We start from the raw sequence: 15979 nt of genomic DNA on the forward strand, positions 1-15979 counted from the left end.
CTCATAAAAGATTGTGAACATGTCAGATAAAATACAGCACACAGATGTAACCTGCTACCTGTGAATTACTGAGTATTAGTGAGGACATAACTCCAAATTACTGTATTTTCTCTATTGCCTACTATTTACTAAGCTAATACTTACCATTTAGTTTTACTATAAATAGTAACATAACTTACTCTGTCTTTCTCCTTTGAAATAAATGTAGAGATGGAGGCAGATAAAGCTTTAACTGCAATCCTGTTTCATAGCTGAGCTGATTTCATTATAGTTGGCTTGTTTTGAGTTACATTCTGATCATTACAAATATGAAAATCTACAGTAAAGATTGTGAGTTTGGAACGTAAGCTTTTTGACTGAAATTTAGGAACAAGCAACTTCATTTTAAAAAAGAGGGAGGGGGGGACACAGATAAAAAAAAACACCTTTCAGCACATAAAAACGTATTCATTTAAGATGTTAGTTTTGTGTTTACTGTGTAAGCCAAAAGTTGTGTTTATTTAATTCACTGTATTCTAGGCAGGAAATCTAGTCAGCCCGTGATTGGAAGGAATCTTCGGATTTGTCTGGAGTATGGTTAAAACCTGACCAGGCACTGCTGTAGCTTGCAGGTGAACAAGAGAGAAGTTTTGCAGTCCGCCTGCCCTGACAGACACATTCTGCCAATATTTGGATGTTCAAAACATGGTAGATGTGGCTTATCTTGGAAGGCCTGCTTCCTGCAGCTGCTGGAGGAGGGCACTTTGCCTTCCTTCAGTGCAAGATACTTCTCAGTGTTACAAACTCATGTGTGACAACAGAGCTGGAGAACATGGTCCCAGAGAGTCAAGGTGCTGCTGGCTGTGCAGCTCCCACCCCTCGGAGAGGCCCTTTCTCTGAATCTAGCGTTCATCGTGTGCTGAGCTCTGCCACTCTCAGCTCTCACTGAGACGAGATACCACCCGTTGTCTGACTGATGGCATCTCGCCTCTAGGAGAAAAACATCTCCCAACTTTGCCTGTTAAAGTTGGTTGAAATGAAGGAAGAGAAAAAGAATGAGAATGTGCCAGGAGAGTTGGCAAGCATCTTTACTGAATTTCTAGATCAAGGTATAGTTAGTTTTCTCTTTTTTTCAGCAGTTTTGATGCAAACCTTTTTACAAATTGCTTGTTTGTTTTAAGTGAGGCTTGAGTCACCTGGCTTATGGAGGGCTGGATGTGAATTCATGTTGCAGGTGTTAGAGCTAGGAGTACTGTGAAGATAACATATGAATTATACAGCTCATCAAATACTAATTTGGTAGTTCTGCGTATCCGGTTACTCTCTGATTCCAATCAAATTGCTTGGGGCTCTGGCTTATGATCTCCTGACAACTCCAGTTGACACCACTTAAGAAGTGTTCAGCAGTTCCTCTCAGCTGGAACTTACCATGGTGTAACAACAGCAGCTGACCTGCATTTGCTCTTGAGTGGCCACAGTTCAAGCTTAAAAGTCTGAAAGTAATATTTGGGGCTGCAAACAGTGTGGGTTTCACAGCATGGCTGATGTCACTAGTATTAAGCTAGCTGAAAGTCTCCCTCTCTCTGGTCTGGTGTGCTGTCCTGAGCTAACAGTTGTGTTGAAGGAGAGATAGCAGGTATAAATTATGAAAAAAAAAATCTTCATAGCTTTTAAGTTTTTTGACAAATATAAATTTCACAAAGGGATTGCTTTTGAACCTGAAGTGGTAAGTGGAAAACAAAACTTCACGTACTATATCAGTAGATAACTTTCTTATTTATGTTATGTTAATTTTTCTCACCTGATAATTTTGTATCATAGAGTGTTGCTGTCTTAATTGTGAGTATAACTTAGAACTGCTGCTCCTAAGTTTAGAATTTAATAGTTGCTACCACAGTGCATGGAGAAAACTAGATATCCATTCACTTTACATGTTTATTGGTGAAATATGTGGTTTATATATATATATATAGGTATAGATATAGTTTGTAGTGATATGATGCTATAATGCTGGATGTAAAGTGTACGCTTGGACAGAATCAGCACCATCCATCACAACATGGAGACTGATCATAGAATCATAGAACGTCCTGAGTTGGAAGGGACCAACCAGGATCATTGAGTCCAACTGATGTCCCTGTGTATGATACCAAAGAACAATTATTTTCTTTACTGTTGGGTTTGAAAATAGAAACATTTTGTTTACCAGCTGTACATTGTACATTTAGTGTACATTGTACAGACTGTTTACCTTTACATACACCAGTGAATGTTCTCTCCATTTTCATTTTTAGCGGAACATTTTGATTGAACTTCAAACCACAGGGGAGTCCAGGAACTGTCTTGTCTTTTTTTTTTTTTCTTTTTTTTTTTTTTTCCCCAAAGGCTATTACCAGTATTATACTGTGTGCAAAGAAAATTTCTTTTTTTCTGTCCAATTTGATCTCGCTGTCATTGTATTTGAATACCTCCCAAGTACTTAAAAATAGAAAGCTAGCATTAATCCTTGAAGCTTCTCAGAAAAATAGCTGACAGAGTTATTTTGCCCAACATTATTCCAAAAACACTGGCAGAAATATTGGCAATACTTGACTACTCTCCTATTTGGTCTTTTTTGATGAAAATAAATGTTTCTGACTTAAAAATTCATTTTTTCTAATTATTTCTTGATCTTCCTTCTTTATCATGGTCTAGCCTCTCTTTGTACTAGTTCTGGTCTGAGTAATTTAAAAATAAAAAAGGAGTAGTTTAGCTGTTTAAATATGCATAGTTGTAGGGATTTTTGCAGATGAATGTAGGGTAACTGGCAAAACAATGTATCTACATAGCTCAGCATTTGATGCATGCAATTATTTTTTGACATGTTTTTTGACATGTTTATGAAAATGTTGGGTTTTCTTTCAAAAAGGAAGTTATTTGGAGTCCATGGAATGGCCTTACCCGATTGCCTGCTTGCCTGTCTGATTGTACTGCTCGGAGTAATTTCACTTAAAGATATAACTGTGCTTTAAAGGTATAATACAGCGCTGGCAGGTTGTTGTTACTCTCCCTGGCCCCTGCTCAGTGCTGTTCTGTGAGTTAGCAGGAGGGAGAGTTTGATGCCGCAGTCCATCCTTTTCTACCGTTGAGGGTTACTAACTAAATAGCCTTTGGCTGCTGACACCCTGTGAACAAATGATGACCAGACCCTACAGAGATGCACCAATTGAATAGAGTTCTTTTTGTCCATTTTCTCTAAGACTCAGACAAAATTTGACTTTATATCTCTGTGTCTTTGAGTGGGTCATGATGAAGAGGCAGGAACAAAGGAGATGAAACTAAAAAGTCTTTTACTTATATTTTGGAATTTTTGAACAACACCCAGTTTACTGTGTGCGTGGGAGAACAGCTCATTATAATGATGAATGTTGCTGTTTCTCAGATTAAAATACTAGAAGTGAAATTAAAACCTTTAAGCTGGTGTTTCCACAGATTTTACTAAATGAATTTAACTGATTCTTTAAATCACTTGACTGTTACAGACTCTCTTATTGTTTTAAAATGCATTTCTAATTTATTTGTTGGGTCTGTATGCTAATTAGGCTAAGGCACTTCTTTGAATCATCCCATCAAAGTATTGTGCAGCTGCGTTTATTTCTTTAGTTAGCACTGAGCCTACCAGAAGAGTAATTAGCAGTGTGCAGATTTTACTGCAAGCATCAGTCAGGTGTTTTAGACTGAGGCCAGCCTCTCAGTGGTAGTGTGCCCAATTTACTTTTTGTCAAATTAGAGGTCAGCTGTCCTATTATTATTTGAGAAGTGCTTGGAAATTGTTGCTCTTCAGATTACATCTGAATTACATATTAAATGCAGGCCTGAACCCTAACTGAATCCTTACCTAGGACTAGTAGAGGGCCTGAAGAGCTCATATCACCAGTGCTTACCAGAGTGAGCTGGTTTACTTGTATTGTACAAGTTGAAGGGAATGCAAGGCACTTTATCGCTCAAGAGCAATTAAAGGAAGAGACATCTCACCCGTTGGCTCTACTTTGCCAGAGCAGGGGAGCAAAACCTGGGAAAATGCCCCAGTTCAGTGGCTACAACATGTAATGAGCAGTCAGCACCATCATGGCAGGTCACTGTGTTCACTGTGCCAAAGCCGATGCACAGAACTAATATTTGATATGAACGTGCCTTCAAAGGGACAAGACACTGCTTATTAGCTGAGCATCGGGTCAGCTGGCAGAAGGTAGGAGTTAAGACCTGGGAATTGTTGCCTTTTTCAGATTTCATCTGCTCCTGGTTCCTAACCCCATGCAAGCTTTGCAGTATGCTGTACACTAAATGATGAATCTGCATGTGTACTACAGGCTGCTGACCCTTGTTCTACATAATATCAGATACATAGAATTAGAAGGCAGTGCTAATTTGGCTCTTTTTTCCCTCACTTCAGCGTAGGGAAAAATTTCAACAGTATGTGTTATCGTTTGTTGTTGTTGTAAAAGATGACTTTTCATAAACTACATGAAGAAAGCGTATTTGATGTGTTTGCACTGGAAAATCTTTGTCTGAGGTAGTTAAGGTTGAAAACAGAGTTAAGCATTTTACAGTGCAAAGCTTTTCTGTAAGATTTCACACTTATGCCTTAGGCTGGACTAGAAACATTGCAATAGCCATATTACTCATGCTGGTTTGGAAAAAAAAAAAAAAAAAGAGAGGTTGTGCATTAAAAAAGAAGAAGAATAAACATACCAAAACCTCTTGTAATATTTGCTTGGAGGAGGCATAGTTTTGTTCGGTTTTGGGGGCATGGGGAAAATAACACTTCTGTTTTCTAAGCAGGTTTGTCCTTCCCTACTTAGTATTGTATTGCAGGAAAAAAAGCAGTAGCTGCTAGTGACAAATGGAGGAGATAATTATTTTTGTAATGATGTTACAAAAAGTGAGGTATTTCTCCTCAGGAAAGAAGCCAAGCCTTCTCAAAATGTAGTCATTTGTAGAACTACCATTGATTTCAACAGAAGCAGCGTTTCTTGGAACTTTTAAGCAGTGTATTTTCATTGCAATGGCTTGGAGCCCCTCTTCAGCATCCCAGATTACTAGTTAATTGCCTTATGTCATTATAATTAAATAGCTTTATCCTTCCTTGGCAAAATTATATCCTGACCATTTCCATAGCATCTTTGTATAGATTGTACTTTCATTGAATATATTCCCTTTATGTACCTAGCAGCGTTGGAAGGGCTGAGCTCTGGGTACACCCTGTCTTGTCGTACCTGGGAAACAGAGGCTGTGCCTGAAACTTGGTGGTGTCAGCATGCTACCCCACAGCAACCTCTCTTCATTCTGTGTGAGTTTGGCTTATGGATAAACTTTCTGGAAAAAGGAGTGAATGGGTGGTCCTCTTCTGTAGGTGCAGAGGCATGATTGCCTCAGCAAGGCTTCATAGGGATCCTTTCCTTTTGTGCATAGACGCTCAATTCCAAAGCTATTTTCCATTGCAAAGGACTATGGAAATAAAGTATTTTTAAAACATCAGATCAAACAAAATGAAAAAAGTCCCTTTTCTGTAATTTATATTCTGTGACAAAACCATACAAATAATAAAATATTATAAAACAAATACTGCAACATATCATGATCCTTTAATTTGTTTTCTGCTTAATTTTTGTCACATATTACTGCCTGCAATTTGGTATTTTGGTATGGAAAAAAAATCTTGTGTTGGATAATTGCCCCTAAGATGTGTTCTTAGCTCCTGCTTCAGATCTTCAGTTAAGTCCAAAACTGCAAACTATCAGGCCTTACTATCTGCTCCATCAAGTTCTGTTTGTTCTATATAGCTGTCATTTTGGTAGATGTTCATCTTTAAAGTGTTCTCACAGTCATCTGGCTTAACTGTTCTGGATTTAACTTCCACTGTTTCATGAAATTAATGTAATTTTTGAAAGATTAATGGAGTTGACCTTTAAATCTTTATCTATATGCTTGCTTAATTGTTTCTTATTTTAAATAAGGAATTTGTCTTGCAAGAACTCTTTTACAAATGCTTGTGTGACTCGAACTTCTCTTTACTGTTCATTTAGTGCCATATTCCAGTTCCGTCATTCCCTCTCTGATAAGTGGTGCAGATATATAGATTTTTTTTTTTATCGACAGATGCACAAAGATGATTTGTGTACATGTATTATATTATCAGATGTAGAGAACTTACTATCCAAAATCAGAGTGGTCAAAGCTTTCATGACTGAACTACCCATGGGAGATTTATAGAAGAGAGTTTTTACCTATTTTGTTTTTCTTCTCCTGTGGAGGTAAAAGTTCACTTTTACCAAGTCTGACATGCTGGCTTTACCACAGTCAGAGTAACATCAGTGAATTTCTTGATTTGTAAATCAGAGATACTTTGAATCTAGAAGACAATATGACTTTTAAAAGTCTATCTTTTGGCATTTATTTTGTGACCAGCATATCTGGTCAGCCACTGTCCAAGACAATTACAGAGAAATGGTTGTCTTTGTGTACTTCGCATTGTTATTCACTGCCAGGGTAGTCATCAGAGGGTCACATCAAAGTTCATTCAATCAAAGCTGTGGCAGTAGCAATAGTCTGCCTCAGGTCAGTTCCATCTCTTGAGATTCATAGGGCACTACCTGAAGTTATTTACATAATTTTATGTAGCATTAGTGTCTTGGTACTTTGTACCAAAGATTTCAAAGGCAACGAATCTGTATCTAGTGTTCTACCCCAATGACAATCTAATCATCTTTTCTTTACTGTGTTATTGTAACAATTTGTAAGTATCCTCTGGTATCGTCTAAGTTCATTTTCACTTAGTTGTAGTTAATATATAATATGAATTGTTATCTTTGTGTTAGTAATTATAATTAGGTTTTGTATTTCTCTGTTCATGCAGTGATTTGTTTGTGTACTTCTAATTGTCATGGGAACCTGTGCCTTTTACTTTGGAGATAATCTTTTAAAGTGTTGCCTTGTGCTGCAGTAGATGTTCAAGTTCGGATGGTATAAATCACACCCAAGCAGTATCTGCTTTTCTTCCCTGAGAGTGAAGTAACCCACAGGTGTATCTAAATTGGTTAGTTTGGATGAATCCAAACTGTCTTGACTTTTTTTTATCTATACATATGTACATATGTGCTTACATATGTGCATTTTTCTGTGCATGCGTGCACACACACAAACACACGTATGTACCTTAAGCCTGAACCAGTTCTGTTACTTGCATCATTTGCAGAGATTTTTATGAGGCTATTGTACCAGAATAGCCTTAATTTCTAACGTGTGAAGAAGTGTTATATGGTGTTCCCTCCTGCATATTCCAAAGAAGTACTTTTTCAGCCCTAAGGGGGAACAAAAGGTATGAAAACTCACAGCCGTGAAGAATGTTCTGATCAGGAATGCATGAAGTTTATATTTTTATAATTATTCCTCTCAAAACCAAATTTCTAAACATAAACTGATGCTTTGGCATGTTTTGATATCAAACCGTATATACAAATGTTGAGGTGATAATCTAGATATAATTTCTGGGGTGCTTCTGTTTTGGTGATTTTTGCCTAAGGAGACTGTGATTCTAATTGTGATCCTCAGTTGTGATTGAGATTCTAATTCCTTGGAAAGGGTGTCATCTTATTTAAAATACTAGAAATGGAAATGTATGTGTAAAACAAAGTTGTTCAAAAATAATAATTTCATATATTTCAATAAAAACTGACAAAGGAATTATTAAAACAGTGAAAGTATGAACTACCACTTAATGGAGGAAAAACTGAAAAAATAAATAGGAAAGCAAAGTAATAAATATAAAAGCAAAAACAACAAAGCAATAATAAAAAGTCTTGCTTACCATTAAAGAAAAGAGTTTGTAAATCAAAAGACAAAAGCAGAGAGGCTTCAAGAATGGGGAAAAGAAAATTTTAAGCAGAGAAAGTTCAGCCAGTGTTCTCCAAAATGTTCAAGATAGATGAAAAAGTGAAGGGGGAAAAAAATACTAGCTAAACCTGTTGAAGACTGTGCATGTGATTAAGTGGTTACAGGATTCTTTGAGAAGACAATAAAGTTCTTAATGTGTTGTGCAACACACTAGAAGAACTTTATCAAGATGTTCTGAAGTCAAAGAACTTAGTCATGACAACAGACAGAATAAGAGATTACTTCCATATGTAATTTGTCATTTTTAATTTGGAAACAGAACATACTGGAGATGAGGCTGAGGACACAATCTCTTCTGTGGTTTAGTGATGCATTCAAAGTACTTTATTGAGTAATTGCTGTTGTTCATTCCAAACTATGCAAGTGACTCAGATGATAGAATTTAGAGTCAAGCAATTAGTCCTTTTTGAAAGCTGGATTTTCCCCACTTCTCCTGTAGATTAAAATAAACAAACAAATGGAAATTAACTGCATACTTTGATCGAAGTATTTTGATATGGTATCACTGTTTTAAAACATTTAGAAAATATCTTGACTTTGAGTGAGATCTTGCCTGTATTGAAATCAGTTTTTTCCCCCAACTGATTCCTGTGCTACATACCCAGGAGTAAAAGGGGTTTTTTTTTCTTTCTTTTCTCTCTTCTCTCTCTTTGTAGAGCAAAGCTTACAGATTACAGAACTCCTGAAAGCAAAGCACTTCTGTTCACACATCAAGCTTAACCAAACAGTCTCTTACCTGCTGCAAGACTTGTGGTTCTTAACTCCTTTTTCACCCAACTGCATGAAAATTCTGAAAAGAACTGGCTGTTTGGCTTACGTTGATCTAGCAGCCACAAACACACTATGTAACCAACTGAAACTGCACTGGAATTTTAGCTAACTATTTGCATTTACATCTAATATGAGCAAAGTTTAGAAAGAAAATTCATTTAGTTTTGCCAGCAATAAATTGAACTGTGAAACATAGAGGTTTATGCTGCTCTTTATTATCTTGGATTCTTCAGCATCATGTGGGGAATATATATTTCAAATCCCCCTTAGGGAGAAGCATTATGATAAGAGTTGTCAGGGCATTTTTAGATATCTACTCCAAACTAAGATAGTTTTGGAATAATCCAAAGAGGATTTTTATGTTTGTTTGTTTGTTTTTCTTTAGAGGTGTGTTTCTGAGAGAAATAACTCTAATTTTGTAGGAGCTCTCATTCTGGAATTTTAAACTGTGAATAATGTATTTGTTGATGATATGGCAGTGCTACTTAGATTTGGGACTTAAGGTGCTTTCATAAGTTTTAGCGATAGTGTATGTTCATTCAGCTGTTTGAGATGATAAAGAGTAGGAACTAATTCTTCAGATCATAAAGGAGATCTGTGACTTGGAGTCTCTGCTGCTTTCTGCATTTGTTCTGAGAGCAATACCTTGGTGAACTGTCATTTTCAGGGGAAGGTGTACAAGTTCAGTTTAACCTAAATTTCTAAGAGCGATAAGGTAATAAAACTGGGAATGTACATGAAAACTCAAAGGCTTTGTTAGTTTTATTTTGAATGTTTAAAATGGTATGAATTAATAGGTTGTGTTTGCAGAGTGTTGCGTTTGCTTCTTGGTCTCCATCACCACAGTTGCTGCAATAGACCAGTTTTGAAAGCTCTCGGTGCCTTTTGAGATCTCAGTGGCTCCAACAAACACTTCTCCAGCAGTGACTGGTGCTTTTTTTGCTCACTCTACCTTCTCCCTTTTGACTAATCGATGTCTTATCCAGGTTGTGCATACAGAAATGAGTGCACTTTATTGCAGTTTTGCTAAAATAATTTTCAATTCTGCCTAATTTGGAAGGTTGTAATTTTCCCCTTATATTTCCTTGACTGGATATGTGGGAGAACTTGGTGGTACTTGAATGGTGTGAATACAGATAGCCCTTCATTTTAATTATATGGTTATTGCTATAATGTGTAAAATTTCTGAAAGCTGATGATAATCTAACATTTTGATTGTATTTTTTGTTTTTAAAGGGCACTATGAGAAGATGTATGATAACCAGCTTAATTTGGCCTACTGTTTCAATGACCCCGAGGAAAAATGGTTAAGCAATTACTTCTATGAGCAATGCTTTAACACTGCTAAACTAGTAAAAATCGATGGTGGGAAAAGAGAGGCACAAGCACATGCAAATATGGGCCTCATCAGTGAGGAACAAGGTAAGTCACTGAGATCACAGTGCTACATTGTATCAGCATTGAGACAGTCATATTTGGCAATTTGTACTTCATCACAGGGCACAGTGTTTCAGTGTAAAACTGATTTGCAACCATCATTTAAATGAAGTTTTAAAACGGTTGCAATTCTAATTTTTGGAGCATCTAATAGAAAGACAGGTTTATATTAACGGACTTGTTTCCTCTATTCACATTCTGCCTACAGTTGAAAGTACTCAGTCAGATGAAGACCAAAAAATTTAAAGGAATCATGTGTTTAACGCAAAGGTTCTTTGGGTTTGACTTTATTTCCTTTTGCTTGTTTTTGACAAGAGACTGGTAATGCTGCCTCAGGCCAGGGATGTTTGAGTAGGATGGCATCTGTCGTTACAAACTGGGTTATTTTAAAAGAGGTATGAACATATAACTTAGTTTAATCCAACCTCAGCAATGGAAAATTTGCACTCAGATAAAACAACCTATATTTTTATGTTCTTTTTAAAAACTACTTTCTGGTTCTCTTGCCTGAAAATGACACCCAATTTGTTTGTATGTGGCTGCCATATTGGTGTTTGCTTCAGCTTTATACCTCACCATGAGCTCCATTTCTCTATTCTTGTATCTGTATCCTCAAATTGTGAGTCTCTGAAATTAGAAAAGATATTCATAGAAATAACTAGAGAGAACTAGGATCACAGAACAGCCCAGGTTGGAAGGGATCTTGAAAGATCATCTGGTCTAACCTTTCATGGGAAAGGGAGCCTAGATGAGATTAATTGGCACCCTGTCCAGTCCCATCTTGAAAACCTCCAGTGATGGAGACTCTGTCACATCCTCAGAGAGGTTGTCCCAGTGAATGATTGTTCTCACTGTAAAAATTATTTCTTTCTTATATCAGTATGAACCTTGCTTCTCTATTTAGAAACATATATTACCTACCATGGCAGAGGGGGTTTTTGTGTGTGTATCAGTCTAGGTATAAAAAAAAGCTCATTTTCTATGTTTGTACAAAGTCCTATCCTGTTCTGGGAAGACAAGCAATGAGTGAACCTCTATTGAGTGAATAGACTAGTTCTAACTCTTAAAGGTACTTGACATCTAATCATTGATTCAAACATATGTGATTTGTATTGTCATTACATTTTTGTTTTTAAGTTTGACTTTGTGGGTTAAAATAATTTCGACTTGGATCTCAGCTTGTGGCTGGTTTCTCAAACAGAATGGCTTTTTTTCAGGGACAAAAAATAAAGTTCACATATATGTGTGTGTATATATATATATATGTTTAATAGTGTGATTTCAGTAAATGGCTGACAGAATGGGTGTGTTTTAAAAGACGGCCTAATTTCCCAGCAAAAAAACTGGACATAAAACCTGCAGCCTTTTTTTTTTTTTTTCTTTTTAACTGAAAGTTTGTTGTCCTGTTTTGTTTGTTTTTTTTTTTCCTGTGTTCTCTTAAAACCGAAACAAGAAACTTATATCAATAGTTCCTCATATTTTCTAGACTGGTGGTCATTCACAATGTTTACTGTTGCTGTATCTTTCTTGCCTGCAATACCCAGAGCTGAATTTAGTTTTAAAATTTGTGTTCATACCGGTGATCAATACAATGGAAAGATTACTTTTTGTACAAGTTGTATTTTTATTTGTTTTCAGGTGTGACATCGACATTCTTTGTTTCAGCATAAATTGCATACTCACTTCATGACCTTCAGTAATCTCTAAGTTATTTTCTGAAGAACTGTTTACTAACTATTCTGTTCCCCACTCTGGGATCACCAGTTAGTTTTGCCTAAATGCAATACATTGCTTCCTTTTGCACTGAATAGCATCCTGTGTTTTTCAGGTGGTTTCCAGAAACTGTCAACATTGCTTTGAATTCTGAAGTCATCCTTGAACATGCTTTCTCTTCTTCCTAGTTCAGTATCATTTGAACAGTTAATAAAGCAGTCTTCCTATCCTGTAATTCAGATTCTTAGTGCAAATACCAAGTAGTAAGCTGTCCCTAGGACAGGCACCTGTGGAACCTCACTGGGCACCTTTTCCATACTGACAATGGACTACTGATAACTAATGTCTATATGGGATTCCCTGTCCCATTTGCACTCACCTAACAATAGTTGCAGGTGAACTATGCTTCCCTAATGCTTTACGCGAAAGTTGATAACAGTGAGAAAATAAATCTCTAAACTTTACTAACTTGAATAGAAGATCGGTTTGATGGCATTTATTCTTGGTGTATTGGCATTGGCTATATTTTCATGTTTCCTCTAAATGCTTGAGAATGATCTCTTTGCCTATGTATTTATTCCAGTCTTGTTCTAGGAATTGAAGATAAGATAAATCCAGTTTCCCAGCAGATAAGAGAGCTCTTGCCTTTATAATAAAGTAATTTTCATTTAGAGTGAAAAATGGTTAATTCAATTATCTGTCTGATACTTAATAGAATAAAATTATTGAAGTTGCTGAATTTTTTGCAACCTTTTCACTTCATACTTCAGTTACTAAAAAATAAAATTCTAAGAAGATGCATAAAAGCAAACATCCCTATCTATTTGTAGCTTCAAAGGCTCATACTGAGTGTGACTCGCTAGTGTTATCCAACCACTGCCTAAAAAAAAGATAGCATTTCCTACTTTTATGATGTGTTAAGCAAAAGTTGAATACTTAAATATATTTAAGTCTGTTACAAAAGTGTGTAAGTAAAGTTATGAAATAGACTTTAAGATGCTCAGAGGAGGGGAAATTTCATTTTCAGTCTGTAAAATATTAGAAACTTACAGAAGAGAGGCTTCTTTTTAACATTGGTAAGGAGAAATAAAGCAAGATGCATTTTCACTGCCCAGGGTAAAACTCCACTGAGTCTGTAGGGTCTGTCCTTTGCAAATATCATATTCCTATAGAGAGAGGCAAAAAAAACGAAGAAGCTGAGAGGGTAAGCATGGGATTGGCTTTGGGGGACCACTGAGCAAAAGAGCAGATGTATTCCATGCACTTTTTATTTTCAGCAGATTAAAAATTAAATCACAAGTTCTGATTGCAGAAAAAAAAGTGTAAGAACAGATGTTGACTTGGGATTGTATAAAATTGCATGAGTATTAATGGTCTTATAAGTAAAATTCAAAACATGCTAATTTTTATATTGGAAAAGATAGATATCGCTTGAAAATTAAACTTGTTGTTGTTGTTCAGTTATTTATAATGCTGTGATCTTATTTGTTTGTGAACTGAATGCATCAAATGCCTGCTTCCTATGAGGATATATACAGAAATAGATACATATGTATATGCTTGTATGTGTGCATTAATATATGCATATAGGAATAGGTATGTGTGTCTATACAAAGACAGAGAGGTGTGTGTAGGTATGTGAATGATGTCTAACATGTATGTGATGCTTTCATCTGATTTAAATAATTATATCTGTATTAATTATCTTGATCCATAGTCCAGCCAGGAAGACAGGAGGACTTACGAGACTGAGAAGTTAATCTTACAGACATTCATGTGTGCATCCTTTTAGATGTAAATATCTTGTCCTAGTTCTTTTCAGTTCTCTCACACAACAGTGTATTTTTTATTATGTGTGAACAGAAGCTGTCTGTATATGCTTAGGACTGATTGCTTGGGAGTATAAAGTCAAACATATACTTGTAAAGATTGTTGTTTGCCTTGGAAACAAATCAATATATTTGCTGGATAATTTTTGTGTAATCAAATTTAAAGTTCTTTGACTTTCAGCCCAGTCTCTGTCCTAAAGGCTGGATATAATCTGATGTTCATTAATCTTCAAAGCTAAATATTTGAGGTGTCGACAGTGTAGACTTCAGTCATGGTATTTGGATGCAGGTGATTAGTGGCTGTCAGCACATAGTGGCTGTCAGTACATACGGGAAAAAAAATAATAATTGAATAGCCTTTTGCAGACACAAATGGAACATTCTGCTTGGAGCAAACATGTTTTTAGCAGCAGTTCTTTGCAGAATGAGATTTTAACTGCTTCTTTAAAAAACTGCAAGATAAGGTTTCTGTTTACAGGTTACCCAAATGAAATGCTACTTTTCAATTATTGCAGGAGTGTTCAGGTTATGATCCTGTTCAATCAGCTGTGCTTACTCCATCCTTTGTCTTTGCTCAGGGGATTGATAATAAGTTGTTGTATTAATTTGGCTACTAGTTATTTTCCCATATAGCTATTAAATATGCCAGTGTTGCTTTAAACATGTTGAAAAAACAATTTTCTTTTTTTTTTTCCACATTAAGTCCAGCATTAATTGTCATCCAATTAAGCACAGGCTTTGTGGCAGTATCTCAGGAAAAATAAATTTTAAAATATTTTTGTTCTTGTGCTTTGAATGTGTTTTTAGAAGTAATATCAGTCATTTTCAATGTGTGTATTTTTCTGCGTATCAGAGAATAAGAAGGTTATTTTAGTCTGTGATATATTCATGTAAATTCTGCTGAAGTTAATTGTGGGCTTCAGGTTTACACTGTTGTATCTTGCAGAAGAAACACAGACTGAGTGTATTGATAAACATAATGGTTAGTTCTAGTTTGTATAGGTTCTTACATTGCCAATGCTCATTGTTACAGTGCTTTCTGTTTCATATTAAACAATTAACATCTATTATAAATAAATTATGTAGAACTTAAATATATGCATCCCAGAGTTTCTAATAACTTAATCAGTAACAAAGGCAGCCCAGAGGAAACATGGAATTTGTACTGGTAGAAGCTCTTTGCTTCAAATAGGTTATAACAAAATTAAATATATTTCTGTCTTATCAAAAAGCATAACAAAAGCAGATATATGAAAGTGTGGTTCTTCTAAAAGCAACCATCAAGGCCATTGTAAGTAATACAGGTGTTTGTATAAATGTGTGTATATAGATGCGTACCTATGTACATGTATGTGCACATACGCCTCTATATATGCATATATATGCTTGTAGGTGTGTACACACAGTCAAGTTTAGCCAGTGCTTTAAAGCCAGTACTTCAGATACCAACATTTCAATCTTAATGTCAAGCAACTTTGCATTTGTGAGAGAGGCTTAGAGACAACCGATTAACATATCTGATGGTGTTTTTCTAATACAGATGCATGACTCTTGTTTCCTTAAGGCACAGGCTTACAAACAGGTTAGTGCTACGTTGTCTGTGGGACAAGGAAGCTGGATCTGTGATGGCAAGAATTCTGGAGGAAGCAATGAAAAAATCGTCACTACAGTCTTACTATAAATCTCTATGTTCTCACTCTGGAATGATGCAAGGATCTGAATGTGTACCTTTCAGACGATAGCAGCAACATTGACGTTCACAGGCCATGGTTGCTCTCCTGCATAAGTAAATTAAGCCGTGTGTAGGGATGTCTATGAGCATTGGAGCACAGGCTAGTGCTAAAGTGGTGTTAATAGTCCTGCACATGCTTTTAGCTTGTGCTAACATGAACTCCATGCTCTGCGATTATTCATAGGCACAGTTTGGTAATTAGGAGTGTTTCAGGGACTTTTCATAATGGGCAGTTTGCCAACAGCCACGCTGTTTTGAAGGCTAACAGAGTTTACTAGGATAACTGTACCTTTCCATACCTGTTGGTCGCAGTGCTTGAAAGCATTTCTGAATAAAACTTCCACGATGAATTCCAGTTGTAAATCAGTGCCATTCAAGAAACTGCATATTCCCTGGTATGAGAGGAGTGAGATGTGTGAAAATTATACCATTAATCTCATTGCACTGGTGATTTAGAATTAGCAGTCAGATTTATATTCTGCTAGCACAGAAGGATCAACAAAAGTGGAAGCAATACTTTTTCTGACATGCTTACAGACCAGAAAGACTACAGACAGGTGGGACTACTGAGAGAAAGGTACAGCAT

General features: G+C 36.2%; 1 protein-coding gene across 9 annotated transcripts in view; it reads left to right on the plus strand.

Moving 5' to 3' along the window:
• TTC29 (tetratricopeptide repeat domain 29) overlaps nt 1-15979 on the plus strand; it is a 343118-nt gene that overhangs the window by 224264 nt on the left and 102875 nt on the right. For all 9 annotated transcript variants that reach the window (XM_071808005.1, XM_071808004.1, XM_071808007.1 and 6 more), the window contains one exon: nt 9919-10104. In XM_071808005.1, coding sequence (XP_071664106.1) covers nt 9919-10104 — 186 coding nt within the window. The remainder of the gene's footprint in view (nt 1-9918; nt 10105-15979) is intronic.

The sequence above is a fragment of the Patagioenas fasciata genome, chromosome 4, assembly GCF_037038585.1.
Source record: "Patagioenas fasciata isolate bPatFas1 chromosome 4, bPatFas1.hap1, whole genome shotgun sequence".
NCBI lineage: Eukaryota > Metazoa > Chordata > Aves > Columbiformes > Columbidae > Patagioenas > Patagioenas fasciata.